Source organism: Salmo trutta, chromosome 8 (assembly GCF_901001165.1).
Source record: "Salmo trutta chromosome 8, fSalTru1.1, whole genome shotgun sequence".
Classification (NCBI taxonomy): domain Eukaryota; kingdom Metazoa; phylum Chordata; class Actinopteri; order Salmoniformes; family Salmonidae; genus Salmo; species Salmo trutta.
This window is the reverse complement of record NC_042964.1, coordinates 49157279-49178271: the sequence shown is the minus strand read 5'-3', so window position 1 is coordinate 49178271 and position 20993 is coordinate 49157279. Positions and strand designations below refer to the sequence as shown.

At 44.1% G+C, this 20993-nt stretch overlaps 2 protein-coding genes across 3 annotated transcripts; one reads left to right on the top strand and one right to left on the bottom strand.

The window, feature by feature from the left end:
- Nucleotides 1-30: 30 nt before the first annotated feature.
- LOC115199145 (26S proteasome regulatory subunit 7) lies at nucleotides 31-4715 on the top strand. Its single transcript, XM_029761749.1, has 12 exons — nucleotides 31-221; nucleotides 681-718; nucleotides 979-1060; nucleotides 1286-1385; nucleotides 1532-1663; nucleotides 1780-1852; nucleotides 2399-2494; nucleotides 2742-2906; nucleotides 3176-3263; nucleotides 3501-3703; nucleotides 4150-4246; nucleotides 4457-4715. The coding sequence occupies exons 1-12, from the start codon at nucleotides 149-151 to the stop codon at nucleotides 4612-4614; spliced, it is 1305 nt and encodes a 434-aa protein (XP_029617609.1). The 5' UTR covers nucleotides 31-148; the 3' UTR covers nucleotides 4615-4715.
- A 45-nt stretch (nucleotides 4716-4760) lies between these two features.
- On the bottom strand, nucleotides 4761-19228 carry LOC115199142 (prestin-like). 2 transcript variants are annotated; one of them, XM_029761744.1, is made up of 18 exons: nucleotides 19081-19228; nucleotides 17671-17952; nucleotides 16984-17123; nucleotides 14759-14869; nucleotides 12115-12302; nucleotides 11544-11708; nucleotides 11029-11264; nucleotides 10560-10707; nucleotides 9893-10006; nucleotides 9341-9418; nucleotides 8965-9060; nucleotides 8383-8489; nucleotides 8099-8168; nucleotides 7760-7852; nucleotides 7444-7572; nucleotides 6855-7070; nucleotides 6567-6621; nucleotides 4761-6419 (listed from the first exon to the last, which is right to left on the bottom strand). In XM_029761744.1, the coding sequence occupies exons 2-18, from the start codon at nucleotides 17826-17828 to the stop codon at nucleotides 6280-6282; spliced, it is 2244 nt and encodes a 747-aa protein (XP_029617604.1). In that variant the 5' UTR covers nucleotides 17829-17952; nucleotides 19081-19228; the 3' UTR covers nucleotides 4761-6279. The 2 variants fall into 2 exon arrangements, with proteins under 2 accessions (XP_029617604.1, XP_029617605.1); XM_029761745.1 differs by having other exon boundaries at nucleotides 17671-17949; nucleotides 19081-19203.
- Nucleotides 19229-20993: the final 1765 nt, after the last annotated feature.

Sequence of the window (20993 nt, the reverse complement as noted above, 5' to 3'; positions counted from 1 at the left end):
CATTATGACAATGGGTCGTCAAATAAAGGTCCGACCCCCATTTCCGGTCAATTGTGCATAGCGGAAGTAACAAACCTGCTGTGTAATCCTTGTTGTGCTGAAGCACAAAATCTTCTAGTAAAACTTTATACACAGAATAACATTAGCAATGCCAGATTATTTGGGAGGCGATCAAAGGAAAATCAAAGATGTCAAAGAAGAGGAGGATAAACCTATCAGATGTATGTGATGGTATTTTTGAGAACCACAGTTTATTAGCTAACGTTAGCTAGCTTGGTCAGTACGACAGTTAGCTATGATGGCAAATTTAAGTCATGCAATACATTGTCATGCACTGTGAATAGTTTAACAAAGATAGCTAGTTAATAGCAATATGAGCTCGATAGGTACTTAACAAAAATCAAACAAGGCACGGTGTTACGTGATCTTTACTAGTATTGCTTGATATCATTAGTTAGTTAGCTAGCTAGTTAGCTAGCCAGGGCTAATGTTAGCTAGCCCTGGCTAATGAACACTGCCATTTTTGTTTTGGACATCTATGTCACAGTGGGTTCTTTAAATTATCAATTATGCCTGGATGTAAAGACAAGCTATTACAATAATGATATGTGCCTATTTAATAGCTATGAATTGGTTGTTCGTGAATGTTATGTAAATTGTCATGTGTTTTTGCCCTCCAGCTTTGGATGAAGGAGACATTGCCTTATTGAAAACTTATGTGAGTATGAGCTAGTCTATACCTGTACATTAATTGATTGCTATTTTACATCTTGTAGGCCTAGCTACAATCATAATGACCCCTGTGATGTCTAATGGTATAGGGCAGACCAATTCATTTTCCAGTTATTACCTATTGATTAAAGGTTGATTATCACTGATTGAAATGATCATTATCTGCTACAATAACTACATAGCCTACATTCCTTGAAAAACATGCAATTCTTTGACTGACATCTTTGTATTGCTGGTTGTGTACAGGGCCAGAGCACCTACTCCAGACAGATTAAGCAAGTGGAAGATGACATCCAAAACCTGCTCAAGAAGATCAATGAACTAACCGGTAGGCAGCAATGTGATTATACGTAACATCCATGTGCATTATCACTCATTAAACATGTAGTGTATATTGAATAGGGATTACCTTGAGTATTCTACCCTCCCATGATGCTTGAAAATATTTAATGTGGCTTGCTTTTTCTTAGTGATAGCAGAACATTTGTTATTTGTTGCTTTCAAGTCTGACAGATAGCGTACGTGCACTAACCTCAGCTATCTAACAATGCAGGCATTAAGGAATCGGACACTGGCCTGGCTCCCCCTGCTCTATGGGATCTGGCTGCAGACAAACAGACTCTGCAGAGCGAGCAGCCTCTGCAGGTGGCAAGGTATGGCACTCTTAACAATTTACTGTATCTCACCAGCATCATTTAATAGATTGAACTGTCTTTAAAAACAATGGATATTTTTTATTAGGTTTTGTTTTCTAGTTTGAGCTAAACACCCACATGCTTGTTGTATTTTGTTGTGGCAGATGCACAAAGATCATCAACGCTGACTCTGAAGACCCAAAGTACATCATCAATGTGAAGCAGTTTGCCAAGTTTGTGGTGGACCTGAGTGACCAGGTGGCCCCCACTGACATAGAGGAGGGTATGAGAGTCGGGTAAGGATGAACGGTGATATCTCTTGCTCCAATAAGAATCACGTGTGCCGATGTCCAATATTGCATTGGTACAGTATTATTGTTAGATACTTAAGTCTCCTGTGTTCATCTTTTAGTGTGGATAGAAACAAGTACCAGATCCACATTCCTCTGCCTCCCAAGATTGACCCCACAGTAACTATGATGCAGGTAAGACGTGACACAACCGCTTGATCTCAATTCAAGATCTGTTTCCTCACCTTCATCTGCACCGATTGGGAAAAGTACTTGACGGGTGAAAACAATATGGTGGAAACTCATCCTTAGGTTGGCTTTCACCTGGTCAGCGCTTTCAGATCAGTGAAAAGAAGGCCAACATCCGTTTTGAGAAAGGGGTTTTATTCATTAGGGCAGACAGTAGCAAAACTTTTTGCAACAGAAAAAAAGAAATGTTTCTTGTTCAAGTTCTGGGGTGTAATCATTAGCCCAAAATGTTTTTGCGACTGAAACTGTTTACTGCAAACGGAAAATTTGCAACAGAGTTTCTATTGGACAAATTCAGGTAGTTCCCTCCCCCTTTGGTTCAGTTTGGTTCCTAGTGAATACACCTCAAGTAGTGCCTCCCTGTTTGTCAGTTTTTTCTGCTTGGTGCCTAATGTTTACGACCATGGCCTGAAATAAGGATACTTGTCAACGTAATGTTGACAACCTGAACTAACAGCAACGTCTCCCCCTGTCTCTGTTACTGTCCACTAGGTGGAAGAGAAGCCTGATGTGACCTACAGTGACGTGGGTGGATGTAAAGAGCAGATTGAGAAGCTCAGGGAGGTGGTGGAGACTCCACTGCTCCATGTAAGTGTTCCTATAGTCTCAATTTGTCATTTATAATCACTCTACCGAATATCACAATATGTATAAACTATACATTCGTGGCATTTAAATGAGAAGGTATCAATAAATAAGGCAATAAAAACATGGGTGAGTGCCCTCAGATTTCCTGCATTTGTGGCAGGGTTATTAGACATCTCGTACACTTAAAACATATTGGATCCTTTGTACCTCTGCTGATGTCTCCTCTCGTTGTCCGTTCTGCTTTCAGCCCGAGAGGTTTGTCAACCTGGGTATTGAGCCCCCGAAGGGGGTTCTGCTGTTCGGCCCACCCGGTACAGGTAAAACCCTGTGTGCCAGAGCCGTGGCCAACCGCACCGATGCCTGCTTCATCAGGGTCATCGGCTCAGAGCTGGTCCAGAAATACGTGGGAGAGGTGAGTCACAATGCTGGAGGGTGAAGTTGCCCCCAGACACTGATCTTGGGTCAGTTTAGAATTTCCCCCAGTAATGGTTAATGTTAGGATTGGAGGATGGGAAGCTGATCCTAGATCTGTATATAGGGGAAACTTCAACCCTGAGCGAGTCACAATCAAGTTGTATTGAATTGATTTGAGAACTCAGGATAATGGAGAATTAACTCAAGAATGTGGTCCTGAATCAGTGTGAGCTTACCTTGTTCTCTGTGCTTGTTTCTCTTCCTCAGGGTGCCAGAATGGTGCGGGAGCTTTTCGAGATGGCCAGAACCAAGAAGGCATGCCTCATCTTCTTCGACGAAATTGACGCTATTGGAGGTCAGCACTTTAAAAAAATAAAAAAAACTTGTGTACTGATTTAAATGCAAGACAGCTCTGTAAAAGAACACATTTATGCATTTCACAAGAAGTGGTAGTAAGTAGCCTTATCTGAGCCAGAACAGCCCATAGGGCAGGAGGCAGCTTGACGTGCACAGGGTGCTCGTCTTGTCACCAGAAATAGTAGCCCTGTCTGTTGTGCCTCGACTTACATGTGGGTTGTGTCTTGTCTTGTAGGGGCCCGTTTTGACGACGGAGCCGGTGGGGACAATGAGGTCCAGAGGACCATGCTGGAGCTCATCAACCAGCTGGACGGCTTTGACCCCAGGGGGAACATCAAGGTTCTGATGGCCACCAACCGGCCCGACACCCTGGACCCGGCCCTCATGAGGCCCGGGCGACTGGACCGGAAGATTGAGTTTAGCCTGCCAGACCTGGAGGTGAATACCACGTCTGATTAGAACGGGAGTAACTCTGACCTCTGACTCCAGTCCCTAATGGCACCCTATTCCCTTTGGATCCTGGTCTAAAGTAGTGCACTATATTAGGGAATATTGTGCCATTTGGCTGGTCAAAAGTAGTGCACTATATTAGGGAACAGGGTGCCATTTGGCTGGTCAAAAGTAGTGCACTATATGAGGGAACAGAGTGCCATTTAGAACGTAGCCTCTGACTCCACCCTGACTTGGTGAATATGCAGAGGAATAGATTACATCATTAAAGGTGGTAATAAAAAATGCATGAAGATGAATGAGAAGTGAATGAAGTTAGCTGCCAACAATTATTCCTACTGGATGAATAGTGAAGATGTGATTGGGTTGAGATTTACTCCTCAGTTTGAATGCAGAGTGGCGCTGGCAGTGTGGTAAAGAATGTCTTGTTTCAGGGTCGTACTCACATCTTCAAGATCCATGCCCGCTCCATGAGCGTGGAGAGAGACATTCGCTTCGAGCTGCTGGCTCGTCTCTGTCCCAACAGCACAGGTAAGACGACCCGACACCAAGTTGTCCCGGTGATGCAACACAAGGGGGCTCCACTATTTTTAGTAATTGACATGTAAAAAGGTTGCGTTGGAATTCTCTACCCTGCACTCTCTACTGCAGCCCAATGACGGGCTCCAACCATGTAAAGCCATATTTGGGATGCAAGGTAGTCAAGCTGAAACAATCACACCGTTTGTTTTGTCCTATCAGGTGCCGAGATTCGCAGCGTGTGCACGGAGGCGGGTATGTTTGCCATCCGCGCCCGCCGGAAGATCGCCACTGAGAAGGACTTCCTGGAGGCGGTCAACAAGGTCATCAAGTCCTACGCCAAGTTCAGCGCCACCCCGAGATACATGACCTACAACTAAACATCACCGTCTGCATCTGGGCTTGTTTCCCAAGAGGCTGGGAGTCCATGCTCATTTACTGTCCTTCAACATTACCTACACAATTAAAGTTTATTCCAGTTTGGACGTTTTATAGTTTTCATTCAATCACACATTGACCTGTACTATAAAACTGCATTGTTTATTGATGTAAAAGTCAAGCTGTAAGAGATGTACATTTAAACCATCTATTTGAATGGTATATTGCTATCACAAAAATATTTAACTTCAAATGTACAAATTCATAGCTTTGTACCAACACAACATACAGCACTAGATGAGTGACTTGGATCGGACCAAACGCAGTGTTCAGCTGCTGTAGTGACTGGTTATTCATATAGTAAATTCAACTGCATATCACTGATTGAAAGACACTTGACAAAACAGCAGATTATTTGAAAGAATAGTATTAGTAACAGCTGTGAAGTGGCCATCCTACCTGATTAGTTTGTTGTAGATTTGTACAATGACGAACTGTAAAGATGCATTTCTTAGATATTCAGCAGGAAAGGGGTAACAAGAGGCCAGTCTTTGAGAAAAACATTACAGTAAAAGTAACATGTATTCAACATGCCAGAGCTACAGTGGTGTGCCTATTCAGTGTTGCTCTCCTGGATCTCAAATGGAACCACTAATGGGGATGCTCTGAAAAGACCCTCGGCACTCAACAAAATGTGACCTAAAAACCTGAGTGTTGCTATTTCTCTTCTACACAGAGACCATGCTGTGAAGAACACAAGTGCTTGAAACCATTTCCAAGACAAAGTAAATTCATAAATGGCTTGCTCTTACCATAAAACGCCAAGAGTGCTGCACGCAGCAGCCCGTAGGAATGTTAACAATAAAACCAAACCCATCTTTATTAAAAATATTTATCTCTGCTTAAAACAAAAAGTTGCACTTGGAGATGGGCGTTCGGACTGTCTCCAGCCCCAACTCCCCTGGGTCACCTAAGCCTTCTACACACTGCAGGCCTTAATGCTCAAATCAGTTTTTTTTAAATCCATTTTGGAATACTGACTGTCCAAACATCAAGTTACAAGTCACCAAATCAGATTAGTTTGTTCAGACAGCAGTCATTTGCTGACATGGCTATGCTAGTTGTCATAGTAACAACAGGTGTGTGTGCAGTGGCATAGGCTGATTGGTGGTGTGGTGCTCGTGCTTCCTAGCACTCAGAAGTTATGTAGCAGGCTAAGGTGACGACTCCTGCCATGGACGTTTCCCAGTTGCTTTGAATGTTCAAAATCAAAGTAATTTTAAACAATTAACAAGCTAGTTAGCTACCACGTTCTTGTCAGAGTAGCTAGCAAGCATCAAGAGATGCCAAATAAGTCTAAAAACAACTTCAGGGCAAATAAATCAGATTTCACCGTTCAAACACGTCAGATGGCCAGGAATCAGATTTGTATCTGACTTCAAACCACCTATGAAGATGGTTTGAAATGTGGCTAGAAATATCCTAATCCATTTGCTGTTCAGACTGCAGGAAAAAAAGAACAGATTTGATATATATATATATATATATATTACGAAAATAAAGGATTTGAGTCACTTCAAACTGCCAATGTGAACACAGCTTTAGAGCAGCCTTAGATGCATGTGGCCCTGTGTCCCCTCCCCCTTGATGTCCCCCGTCGGACAATGTCATTGGATGGCAGGGATGGTGGGCGGGGCAGTCCGGCGCCGACAGTGCAATACGGCGTCATGGATGGTGGGGAAGACCATTTCTGGGGTCGCGACCCCGGTGAAAAACTGCAGGGTGCGGAGTTCAGCCAGCAGAGTTCCTGTTAGGAAACAACACACAGCTGGCAGGTAGGTCTGTATCTGACTGACTAGTGTGATGGTTGCTCAGGCTAGTGTCTTAAACAACCTCTAGTTCAGCTACCCTCAGGTTATTTAATAGTAATCTAGACCAGTATGTTATAACTCACTGCTGCAGCCGGCGATGAAGACACACACATCCACAGCTGCATACTCCTTGATCACCTGCAGAGAGAAAAACTCATGAGAACATCACAAAATGAGGAAGTTGGAAACTTAAGAGGCGATCAGCAGTAACACCAGAGTCCTGTTCAGAAGGGCCCAACATTACGATAGAAATGTCATGAACAAAGCTGACATTACACCCAATTCTACATGACAGAAAGGCATATCTGTTCTGTAATGTTACACTTCTGAACAGACCCCAGTGCTCTGCGAGTGGAGATAAGGTCTCTTACCAACTTGATTGCTTTGGCTCCCACAGAATCGATGAAGTTTACGGGGGTCCAGTCCAGAATGAGGGTGTGGACAGGACAGAGGGGCTCTAGGAACCGGGTCTCCTCAGAGTCTGACTCTGTGTGGGTCTCGGCCACCTGCCCGTTCCCCTGCACATCCAAGTGGTTCTGGGAGCCGCCCCCTGCCACCACTTCGTGAGTGACGCCCAGCTCCACATCCTGGCCCAATCACAAGACGACCGAAATTGTATCAGCCAATCATAAAGGAGAATGAAGGAAACCAATATCGTGTCTACCAATCACACAGTAGAATGAACGAGACCAATAGTGTTAGCCAATCACACTGTAGAATGAAGGAGACCAAAATTGTACCAGGCAATCACACCTCTTTTGGCTTCAAACCAACCACAACAACGCTAACAGCAAAAGCCTCTTAGAAAATGACTACATGAAGGCCTTCAATTCTGCCCGTCTGTCTGGCGTTCTGGTTACAGTGTCAATATGTGGCGTGTTTCAACAAGAAGCAGGGGAAGTAAACCAAAGTGATATTGTGAGTGACAGAGTAGAAAAATCCCATATTGAATGGGCTCACCAGCTTGACGACAGCACTCATTTTTTGTGAAGACTTGTGGTTTTGGCTCTCCCTCTCTGCGCTCTCCTTCTTGAGTTGTCTTTTTCGGGCTTTCCGTATAGCCTGGAGATGTACGGGGTCCACTCCTGTCTGTACACATGTTTAAATATGACGAGACAGGATGGGCCAAGCTGCTTTTTTCCAATGCAAGGATCCCTCACTGAACTGTAGTGTAGCTGCAGTCTAGATGGACTAGTTTGCTAGGCCTAAAGTGCTTTACCCGTAACATAGTCGGACAAAAATTACACACAGAAACACACACGGCAGCTGAGATTACCTTCTCTTTGAGGGCGTTCAAATAAAGGTCACTGTTTGCAAAGTAGATTGAAGAGTTTGAGTGGAAAATCTTAATCCCTGTGCATTCAGCTGCCTGGAACAGAGGCAGAATCACAGGTCTCACTCCTCGTCCAACACCATGTACTTTCTCATTCTATCCAAGGGTAGTTACAGGCACTAAATAGTTCATTTATAAAAACCTTGTCCACCATTACAATTTTGTTGTGACAAACTAACGCTAGGCAATTGTTCAATACTTTAAATGAGACCTAACTTTTTAGTGCCTGCAACTAAGACCATATAGAGAGTTGCTCATTATCACAAAATGACATAATATTACTTTTTCATATTCATCCACGTCACAGTACAGGCCTGTGTCCAGGACCTGTCCCAGGATCACACTCTTTGGGCTGTGGAGAAGAAGGGAGCGAGAGATATTGAAACGTTTTATGACCGTTATTTCATACATTTCCATTGAACAGATTAAAACTGAAATGACTCAACCCAAAAATCTAACTTTTTTCCAAATGAAGCTGGTGATATGAAATGGTTACCAGTGATCGTGAAGGGGATATTAAATACTAAACTTGAATATATTTCAGAAGTAGTAGGATGGTTTAGTACCTCTGTGTTCTGTAGATGACACTCAGGATGGCAAATCCTAAGGCCACCAGAAGTCCAAGATCAAGGCCCAACAGCACAGAGGCCACAAAGGCTACCAGCCAGATAGCCTGGAAGACATACAGACCAAAGCAACAATGGTTACAGATCCATAGTATAGGCCTCGTCCCAGATCTCTTGGTGCTGTGTATCCAACTCCTACAGTCACTGTCATGCAATGACCATATGATCCATAGCAAACTGATCTGGGACCAGGCTACCATAGCAAACTGATCTGGGACCAGGCTACCATAGCAAACTGATCTGGGACCAGGCTACCATAGCAAACTGATCTGGGACCAGGCTACCATAGCAAACTGATCTGGGACCAGGCTACCATAGCATGACATGACATGTACTGGAGGAATCTGTCCGATTCTGGTGCGGTCAGATCATTGTTTACATTTTAGTCAATTCAGAAAGTAAACCAAATTCCAAGTTTTCTACATCGAAAAGCATTTAAGATAATTGGAATTTCAGTGTACTTCCTGAAATGACCCTGGGTCAGATGTAATCAGAAGGAGTTGTGTTGCGGTCCAGACTCACCAACTCAATCTTACTGGTCCTCCACAGGGCAGGGATGTCCCTGAATTGTTTAAACATCCCCAGCAGGTTAACCATGATGATGGCAGCCAGCGCAGTCTGAAAGGACAGGGGGGGTAAACCAGGGTTGAGTTGGGGTGAATTACCATTCAAAACAATAAGATTGGACATTTCAATACAAATATTTATTATATAGGCTACTGTAATAGCGATTCAAATTCCAACATCAATGTGACTTTTTAATTGGTTGACATTTTGCAAGGGATATATTAAATAAAGCTAGTGCCTCTGACAGGACTGTTTCCCTTCCTCGTTCTTCCTTAGCCGTCTCATAGAACACCTGCTGTGGGTGGAGTTGGTCGGTAACAGTGACACCCACCTGTGGCAGAGGCTGGAAGACAAAACCAATGGCCACCACCACCAGCAACACCACCATGGACGCCAACAGACCCGCAATCTGCAAAGACACACACAGAGAGATAAGGTACGTTAACACACCTATCATTTAGCCTTCCTTGCGTCTGCACAGAAGCGTCTGGTTGATCTAATCTTTATGGCTTCACAGCGCCAATTTAGCTCCCGTTATGAGGTGACACATGTAATGAAAGGACAACTGTGTCATGTTAATGGCCATACACTCAGTGTGGGCCCAGCAAACAGGATGGGTGTGTGTGTGTGTGTCACTGTATCAAATCTAATTTTATTTGTCACATGTGCCGAATACAGTAGGTGTAGACTTTACAGAGAAATGCTTACTTACAAGCCCTTAAAAGTAACAATTAAAGAGCAGCAGTAAAATAACAATAGCGAGGCTATATACAAGGGGGTAACGGTACAGAGTCAATGTGCGGGGGCACCGGTTAGTCAAGGTAATATGTACATGTAGGTAGAGTTATTAAAGTGACTATGCATCTATGTATGTGTGTGTTACCTGCGTATTGCCCCCAGTGCTCTCCTGCACCAGACTGCGGGACATGGAACAGGTGATGGCAAAGGTGTGGAAGAAGGAGCTGACAAAGTTACACAGACCCAGGGCAATCAGCTCCTACAGGGCAACACAGAGCCAACGGGTTACACTCTGGGGTAAAGTATCCCATAGGTACAGATCTAGGATCAGCTCCTACAGGGCAACACAGAGCCAACGGGTTAGACTCTGGGGTAAAGTATCCCATAGGTACAGATCTAGGATCAGCTCCTACAGGGCAACACAGAGCCAACGGGTTACACTCTGGGGTAAAGTATCCCATAGGTACAGATCTAGGATCAGCTCCTACAGGGCAACACAGAGCCAACGGGTTACACTCTGGGGTAAAGTATCCCATAGGTACAGATCTAGGATCAGCTCCTACAGGGCAACACAGAGCCAACGGGTTACACTCTGGGGTAAAGTATCCCATAGGTACAGATCTAGGATCAGCTCCTACAGGGCAACACAGAGCCAACGGGTTAGACTCTGGGGTAAAGTATCCCATAGGTACAGATCTGGGATCAGCTCCCCCCCCCCCAATCCTAACCATTAGTGGGGGAAATGCTATGACGTTCTTTGACATCTCCACTCTCCAAGGCTATAATGGCTACAGTACTGTGGAGAAACTGACCTGGTTACCATCCACACTGTAGCCGTGTTTCAGAGCAAAGATCTTGGCCAGAGAGATTCCCATGGAGAAGCCCACCACCGCTATGGCGATAGAATCCGTTACCAAGTTGGGCAACAGAGAGAAGTCTGGGATTGCAGGTGGAAGCAGCCTGGAAACAAATAAATATTGTCTGAAAAGTTGACTGAATAATAACTACTGTTTGTACAGTACATGTCTTCTGATGCTGTTACTTGTGCATTTTGACTCACTAAACACTTTTTGGACCATAATATGCCACCGATACCTTTTCCCACTATAGAGCTGACCTGAACCGTACTGGCTTGGATATTGGGTTCTCACAATGTGCTTTTCAGGTTCTAGTAACCATGTAGGATGCATACAGTAACCCGTTTGGTTTGGCTGGGCCGAAGGCCAGTTCAGTACAGCTTGGTTTGGATCGGCCCAGTAGTGTGAAAAGTCCTTCTCTTACCCGGATGGAATTGTCCTGACCACGTCCACTTGGTAGTTCTCTGACAGACTGAGACCATAGGAGATCCCCGTTGAGACCATGACCACAATGATCTCTCCAGGGATGGGCACAGGCAGCTTCTTCTTGAAGCGCTCGTTGAGGTCCTTCACGCAGTAGAGGACCACCATGCAGACCACGCCCACAATCAACGTGGTCACGTTGGTGCTGGTGATGTCACTGAACACGGCTGTAACACTCTGGGAGGAGAGAGGGGGGTGAGAGAGACCTGGGAGTGTGCCCGAGAGCATTGCATAAAACTCACAGTCTATATTTATCAAGAATTAATAATTTGTCGATTTCTAACTAAATCATGCAGGCTTGTAAAGTAGGCCTAATACCCATTTATTACAGCAGAGTACATCCACAGACTCCTATAATGTGGATGACTTTCCTGTCTGCTGCCATTTAAAAGTTAACTACTCCATTCCTCATGCTGGGGCCCCCATCCAGCGGCAGAGGCCCCGTCAGTGACTCACATTAAGAGCGGACAGGGGCCCACTGAAGCGCGGGGTCTGGATGCCCAGCAGGTATTTAAGCTGAGAGATGAAGACGTGGACGGCCGCGGCCGTGGTGAATCCGCGTACCAGGGGCTCCGTGAGGTAGATGGCCACAAAGCCAAACCGCAACAACCCCAGGACCAGCTGGGGGGAAAGGAGGGAAAGAGAGAAAGAGAGAAAAAGAGAGAGAGAGAGAGAGAGCGACAGAGAAAGACAAACAAGGGGAGAGTAGATGATGTCGATTTACTTGCATAATAAATGTCAACATAGATAAAGTATGTTGACATTAGGTCAACTAAGTTGCGTTCCTGTGGATCCCACTATGCCTGAGTAAACAGTGAGCGCTGAGCAACCTGTTGAAACCAAAAACCCCCAAGGTTATGGGATGATCCTTATCTTCAGCATGAAAACTTTGACCTCTTATTGAGAGTGACTAGTGGTGGGGAAGCTAGTGGCAACATGGAATAATCAGTGGTCTCATTCACTTACTGTCCAGCAGAGAGGATGCTGGGTTATTTGAGGGGAGGTGGAAGAGGGGAGTGTAACCCACCTGTATGACTCCCACCAGGGTGGTGAGGACTACGGCTACATGGACCCTCCTGGCATCACGGGCCTCTGTGTCAATGAAGACGGTGGTGTTGGTGGAGGTACCATTCAGGGCCTGGATGGTGAACATGGAGTCAGGGGCCTCCCTCACCACCACTCCTCCAATCATCAGGCTGATCACCGCAAACGTGCCTGCAGAGAGCACAGCCTTAAAATTAGGAGTGTCAAACTCAACTCCTGGAGGGCTGAATGTTAGCTGTTTTTGCTATTTCCTTTCAATTTGAGATAGCAGGCTGCCTAATGGTGAAGAGCGTTATGACACTAACCGAAATGTCGCAGGTACAAAATCACAGAGCCGACTAGGTGAAAAGTCTGTCAATGTGCCCTTGAGCAAGGTACTTAACCCTAATTGCTCCTGTAAGTAGCTCTGGATAAGCGCGTCTGCTAAATGACTCAAATGTAAATGCAAAATGTGCCCAATTAAGACCTAGACAGCCAGGGAGTTCCTTACTAATTAGTGACCTTAACTGACCAATGAAGAACAGGAGAGGAGCGAAAAGCAACCGACACTCGGCCCTCCAGGAATTGACTTCCGACACCCCTGGGGGTTAATGGTTTAGGGGTATGGGCTTTTAAGGGACAGGGTTTAGGAGTTATAGGGTTCAGGGACACAGACAAAGGGCTTAACACCTGGCAGCTTATTATTGATACTGAATATGATGACATCATCACTCTGAAATAAAACAGAATAATAGAAGTATAAATGAATTGAATGAAATGAACTATGATCTACTCTCTCTTCAGCGGGTTGAGTCTGACTGACCATTGCCTCATGCTGTATGGCTCAATTGGTAGAGCATGCACCGCCAAAATTGTGGGTTCGATTCCCGGGGCCACACACACACACACACGACTGTAAGTCGCGTTGGATAAATGGCATATATTATTATTTCATGACATTGACTCATACAACAGTTTGACTTGGTAGCTTTGGCACTCCCCCTAGGTCAAATAATTATCACAGCACTCCCCATTCCCCTCGAGGTTATCAGTCAGTCTCCAAGGTGCCAGGTTCTTTATCAGTAATGGTTTAATAGAGAGGGGAGACATCAGTGCCACACCAGTGCAAACAGCTGTGAACCCAGTCCAGGCGCCTCTGCCGGGGCAAGTCTCTGTGTCTGGTAAAAGAGGTATGAAGCCATGTAAAAACTAATGTTAAAAAGGTGTTCTCATTTCCAGGTCAGGTTTGCTTGTGTTAGCTCGTTACGTTTGCAACTAGAGATGTTGACACGGGCTTTTGCCCAAGACTTGAACGGTGCCAAAATATTCCTTCATCCCTGCCTCAGAGTGAGAGAAGGCAGTCGCAAGTTACTACAGCAACTGCCCTCCTTAAGGCCACAATTTGGGCGGAGGACATTTTGTTACAACTGCTGCCACTAACTATTTCCAAGACGGTTTTAGTTCTTCTTTTCTTGTTGAAGTGTTTTATGTGATTCACTGACTCACCAAGTAGTCAAAAGGAGACAAACGTGACGGCTGAAATTGGAGACAAGGCGAATGAATGCCTTGAATGTTCCCATAAATCTAGCCTGTCTATGTGCAACACATGGAGTCACTATATGCCAAGAGACCTGACCTCACCCAAACTTAACAAGGACACCGATCAATTCCCAAAGTAAACCATTTCAAAACTTGGCTCATTTCCTGAAGTGTCATGAAAAAATAGTTTAGCTATTATTCTGGCCACTTTATCTGTTACTCTTGAACAGATCAATCTCTCAGAGGTAACCCAGACTCTTGACTGACTGGGCTCCCTGGGTGGATGAGAAGGCTGAGTCCCATATAGCACCATATTACCTTCATAGTGCACTACTGTTGACCCGGGCCCCATAGGGCTCTGACCAACAGTAGAGCACTAAATAGGAAATAGGGTGCTATTTGGAATTCACCTGTTGTTGACGTGGTTTGGAATGGTCAGTCTGTACTTGGCACAGCCACTGGAATACAAAACTCTGGCCAAGAAGTGAAAAGGTCACGGCTGTCCAGGGGTAGAGACCTACAGGAAAACTATGTGAATACAACCAGGACTACTTCATTGGAAATCCCAGTAGGAGTAACATCCATCACCACAGGGAAGCTGCAGGGGTAGTGTTCAGTAGGGCACAAAGTAACAAACCGGTTTGCAAGGGAAAACAAAAACCAATGTTCTTATTAGACGTTCGGGTAGTATCTGTACCTCCACGTTTCAAAACATTTACTTAAGCAATAAGGCCCGAGGGGGTGTGGTATATGGTCAATATACCGCGGGTAAAGGGCTGTTCTTAGGCACGACGCAACGCGGAGTATACAGCCTGTATACAGCCCGTAGCCCTGGTATATTGGCCATATATCACAAACCCCCAGAGGTGCCTCATTGCTATTATAAACTGGTTACAAACGTAATTAGAGCAGTAAAAATAAATGTTTCGTCAAACCTGTGGTATACGGTCTGATATACCACGACTGTCAGCCAATCAGCATTCAGGGCTCGAACCACCCAGTTTATAACACTGAACCCGACTCCGCTCCTGGTTAGCCACATTATACAGCTCAAGAGTGTAAATGACTTCCTCTGCACTAGTTGGAGCTCCGTCGTCAGGATTGCTCACCTATCGATATGTGTCTAGAGGTCCCAAAGAAGGTGTAGAGCAGGACGGGGTAGAAGGAGGAGTACAGGCCATACACAGGAGGCACGGCAGCCAGCATGGCATAGGCAAGACCTGGGGAGAGAGGACAGGGGGAAGAGATGGAATCATGTTCTACTACCCAGTGCATACACACATTGATACGTCAGTAGCTAAGATGGGGAGAAGTCTGTCCATAATAAAGCGCTGCTCTACCTTCTTAACAGCAACGCAGGTCCTACAGGTTCTAGTTTTGTCGCACCTGGACTACTGTACAGTCGTGGTCAGATGCCACAAAGAGGGACTTGTTGTGAAATGTTTTTAAATTGTACAACTTCCTTATTTGTGATGGACCCCAGGAAGAGTAGTTGCTGCCTTGGCAGGAACTAATGGGGATCCATAATAACTACAGTACCAGTCAAAAGTTAGGACACACTTATTCATTCCAGGATTTTGCTTTATTTTTACTATTTTCTACATTGTAGAATAGTGAAGACACACTCTTGGCATCCAGGTGAAGCTGGTTGAGAGAATGCCAAGAGTGTGCAACGCTGTCATCAAGGCAAAGGGTGGCTAGTTTGAAGGATCTCAAATATAAAATATATTTGGATTTGTTTAACACTTTTTTGGTTACGACATGATTCTATGTGTTATTTCATAGTTTTGATGTCTTCACTATTATTCTACAATAGTAAAAATAAAGAAAAACCCTAGAATGAGTAGGTGTGTCCAAACTTGACTGGTACTGTATATGCTGAACGAAAATATAAAACGCAACATGCAACAATTTCAAAGATGTTGCTGAGTTACAGTTCATGTATAAAGAAATCAGTCAATTGAAATAAATATATTAGGCCCTAATCTATGGATTTCATTTGACTGGGCAGGGGCGCAGTCCACCCACTGGGGAGCCAGGCCCAGTCAATCAGAATGACTTTTTCCCCACAAAAGGTGTTTGTTCCAGACAGAAATACTCCTCAGAAGAATCCGGATGTGAAGGTCCTGGGCTGGTCTGCGGTTGTGAGGCCGGTTGGACTTATTGCCAAATTCTCTAAAATGACGTTGAAAGTGGGTTATGGTAAAAATAATAACATTAAATGATCTGGCAACAGCTCGTGGACATTCCCGCAGTCAGCATGCCAATTGCACGCTCCCTCAAAACTTGAGGTATCTGTGGCATTGTGTTGTGTGACAAAACTGCACATTTTATAGTGGCCTTTTGTCCCCAGCACAAGGTACATCTGTGTAATGATCATGCTGTTTGATCAGCTTCTTAATATGCCTCACCTGTCAGTTGGATGGATTATCTAGGCAAATGAGAAATGCTCACTAACTGGGATGTAAACAAATTTGTGCATAACATTTAAGAGAAATAAGTTTTTTGTGTGTATGGAAAATTGTTAGGATCTTTTATTTCAGCTCATGGAACCAACACTTTACATGTCGTGTTTATATTTTTGTTTAGTATAAAACAATCTTGTCAGAAAGGCAGCATCTGGCATTACCACTTCAACAGTCGTCCCTTATCTCCAAGCAGAAGATGGTGGCCTAGCAGCCTTGTTGTTGGCTCAGCTCATGGCTGGTCTCACCAGTGGTGTGGAGATTTTCTTTATAGGTTTGTACTGACAGATGTATCATTGAATAAAATCCTTTTAGAATATGAAGAAAATACATCCTCCAAATGCAACATATGTGTATACCTACACGTTGGCTCAAATATATGTATTTTTTTTATTACCCTCAAGCACTAAATTAGACCCTCCTAACGTCAAAATTGTCAATGATGGTGATAGCCTATCGTGAATGACAATTTGTCATGTTTTACAGGTGACATTCCAAGCTGCATCTGCCAAACCAGACATTTGATCTCTGCGTTGTTAATTTCATTTCCATTTCCATTTCATGAGAATATGGAGTCTTCTTGAATAACTACTGTTTCGTGAGTGAATTTTAAAGCACATGTTAACAACAAGTCATACCTGTATTTGATTTCAATCAAAGCACAAACTGGTAGGCTATTTATTGGCACGTGTTGTTGAGCTTTAGTCGCTTTAAAAAGGGAAAAAAACACAAACATTGAGCAAAATCAACGTTGATTCAGCTTCGATATAACTTTATTAAAACGAGCACCATTCTGAGAAGTGCCGCCCCTGACTCTAAACCCATTCTGAGAAGTGCAGCAGTATACCCCTGACTCCAACCCCACTGACCTTGAGGTAGCTGCATGACCCCCGTGCTGAGGCCTGAGACCAGGTCCCCAAACAGGTACTCCTTGACAGGGTAGGACGGCAGCCATGTTAAAATGGGCAGGAAGCTCAGAGCAATGGCTTTGGCCCTTTCTGATGAGCAGCTGGGAAGAGAGAGAGTGAGTGAGTAGGTGTGTTTGTATGTATGTGTGTGTGCTTAATCAGCTTATCTATTAGTGAAGCTTCCTAGCAGCAAGTAAATGGGTGTGTACTTCTATTAGTGTAATACTAGACAAACATTGTCAGATAAATAAATAATAATCATCATAACTTCACATAAGCTTTTAGTCGCAACAAATTTCCTGAAACAAGGTATTGCATAATTCCACATCCCAGTCACACACTCAGCAATGTTCTTCAATCCCGGTCATCAAAACACTGATAGGTATGTCTACTGGGCTGGAACAACACTGTGGGGCCCAATGACCAGGATTGAAGAACACAACACTCCAGTCTGTTCAGATCTGTAACAGGGTCGTGTTCTTTAGGCGCCTAACGGCAGAAAACAGACTGAAACAGGGTGGGACTACCTGGACCTGTCCAATAAGAACCACAAATGTTTTCCATTTTCTGTTGCAAAACGTTTTGCTACAGTGTGTACTATTAAACACAACCCAGGTCTGTGGACACTAACTCGATGTAGATGCTTACTGGAGCTGCTGTGCCAGTCTCTGCCTGATGGTCTTGGGGCTCCTCTCTCTCGGGTGCAGGAGCTGTGTGTGGAGGTAGGCCTCATCGAACACAGGCCGTTCCACACGGTACATCAGCGGTGGGGGCGCATCCTCGCAGGGCGTTACATGTTGTTCCATAACACAGACAGGACACTGGGCATGTCAGAGAAAGGGGGCGGCTCCTAGCTTAAGTAGGCTCTTTCTCTCTCTGTGTGGTTCGCTGTCTCCTTTTCCACACGTCCTGCTTCCTCCCGCTGCTCTGCTGAGGGAGGAAGACAAAACAGTCAGTAACTGTTTAGACCAAATGTTTTTGAAGCAAAGCGTTGTTTTGACCAAACTCCAGCAGGGTTGAGCACCATGCGGCTGGTAGTTTTCATTAATACAGTAGCCCTATTTATGGAGATTACAATGCGTTTCTGATTATTTTTTTTTGGGGGGGGGTAGTGTTTTCAAACATATGGGCTATCTTTTCAAGCAAATATTTTTGAACTGATATCGCAAAATTGTGACCTAATATTAACTTTCTGCTCCATGTGGAAAAAGAAAAACAGGGGTTTATTCACTAGGAACCGAAGGGGAAGAAACAGGAAGTGAACTCCTGAACTTGTCCATTAAGAAACTTGTTTTCGTGGCAAAACGTTCTGTTGCAAATAGTTGTACTACAGTTGGCACTAATGAATACACCCCATGTGTGTTCTACATAAGAAAGTTTCCACTCCAAAATCAATGCAGAGAAAGGTGCCTATTCTTTGGGCTAAACAGTCCAAACTACACTTCAGGCTGACTGTAGTAGCCTGGCCTACACAACATGGCAAACCAGAGGATATTGACCTTTCAGGTTGGAAGCTACTTAGAGGAAAGGTCTCCAGCAGCCTTACTAAAAATAGACATCCATATTCTTATCATATACACTTTATAGACTTCTGCGGCAATGGTAAACATGATCACATTACTCTTAAATCAGAACAATGTCTAAAGCAGGGCTCTCCAACCGTTGTTCCTGGAGAGCTACCCTCCTGTATAGGCATTGACGTAAAGGTATAGGCTATGACTGACTACTTACTGTAAAATCAGAATATTTAAACAAAAATTAAACATGAGATTAAATATGTTAAACTGAACTTCTGGAACCCTGACAACAAAGACGTGAAGTTATCACACCATGTGTATAGGAACTGGTTGTTCCTCTTGATTTTGTTAGCCGCCTAGCGACTTGTGTCATCACTGACAAAACACAACCACATCCTCAAAATAAAAGGTAGCTAACTAACGTTAGCCACATGTTTTAACCTGAATTGCAGGTTACAGAGGAATGTGTTGCGGAAAAGTGATGGCTATCTACAGAATGAAAAGCGCACATGACAGATGCGAATGAAGGACCATTTCTTACCTTCCCGACCTCACACTCTGACGCGATTGACCGAATTCAATTTTAGAAACTGACCGCGCATCTAGGCTCCGGTTACAGCTTAACACCGGGAATGCAGTTTAACAACTGTCTACACTCGACCGGAGGAAGATCACTTGATGGAGTGGGACGCACGTAAACTCTGACGTCACTAAACCAGTGATCATGGGACTTGTATTTTCTTTCCAACAGCAGTTGGATGATGATAGAAATGTATTCCCCTTTCCTTATTATCGTTATTGGTGCTATCTATATACGTATAATAGTTCTTTGGTTGGTGTTTTTCCGAAGTATATGCATCTACATTTCCAAAATACTCACCTAAATTAGAAAGAAAAATAATACATTGGTTTTGTTTCAGTTTATCATACTACATAATTCCGTGAATGTTATCAACACTGACAATTGCCTTGCAGATACATTTACAAAAAGACAGAAGATCGCTCTCATTCTCCCATGTTATGGTAGTCTGGTCGGCCTGGCCCTATTGATGGTCATTACTATCCAGTGTCCTTAGGACGTTCCTACCCTAAACCCTAACAACCCAGTCTAACAACCCAGTCTCACAACCCAGTCTCACAGATTGTGAAATAGACACGAATTGCCTATTGGAAATGTGTGACAGACACACGAACAAGTACATGTTTTCGTGTGCAGTAGACGATTTTGTATACAGTGCATTTCAATCACTGATAAAGACAGTAGGTTACTTAATACAGAAACGAAAGGCAGGGGCGTATAACGCGAAACTCTAGCAAACCAAAGGTTGTGTGTTCGAATCTCTTCATGGATAACTTTTGCATTTTCGCTACTTTGCAACTACTTTGCATGTTAGTTAACCCTTCCCCTAACCTTAACCCAACTCCAAAACCTAACCCTTTAACTACTTAGCTAGCATATTAACCACCACCTTAACCCCTAACCGTGCTAACGTTAGCCACGGCAAATAGGAATTCTTGAAATGTACACGAATGCGTCAAGAAAACAGTGTAATAGACAGGAAATGCGTTGTGATGAAAATCGTGCCTGTCACGAATTTCGAATAAGTCATTTGTGTCTATTTCACAATAAGCTGTGACAGTGTGTTGAACCTTAACCCTTACCTTAACCATTTTAAATGTCAACTTCAACGGGCTACGGACCCCATACAGATACAAAGGCGCTCTCGAGTGGCCTTCTTGTGTAAAATAAATGTATTCATGAAATATTATTAACGTGCTCAAATAATATTCCGACAGATGGGGCCATTGTATGCTTTTTACAAGCTCGTGTCTCGGTTCTGCTTGTTTTTGAGCGGTCACTAATCACTAGATGTCTCAGTTCTGCTTTTTGACATATTGCTGGCATTAAATTATAGATACTTGGTCAAAGGCTTAGGTCACCTATACTGCCTAAGTACTGTACTTTATAAAGTGGCAGGTGGGCCCTGCATTCAAACATATGGTTAGGAAATGGTCATGGATCTAAATGTTGGCTGTGAGTAAACTTGACAACTTCAACCCTTCAAAGTCAATCTTAAATGGCCAATTGGGTGTACCAATTTCACCACCACTACTATATCCACCACTAATTTCATTACTACTACTACTACTTATCAGGCAAAAAATAACAAGTTAGGTTGGCTACATTCATGTATTTTCTCCACTCTACTCTATAGGCTAGGAGCATGGCGTACTGAACAGAGGACCCTTTAATCCATAGCCTCTTTGCAGAAATAAGACGACCAGACCCAACTTGTCTGGTGCTAGCAGGCAGCCAGCTGGCACTAAAGGGCGACCCCAGAGGAGGGCTACCTGGAAGGCAGCCAGTGACTAAGAGAGTCCCAGGCCTCAAAAGCCTCCTGGACAGGGTCTGTGTAGTGTAATATCCTGGCATAACAGCATTCATTACAGGCC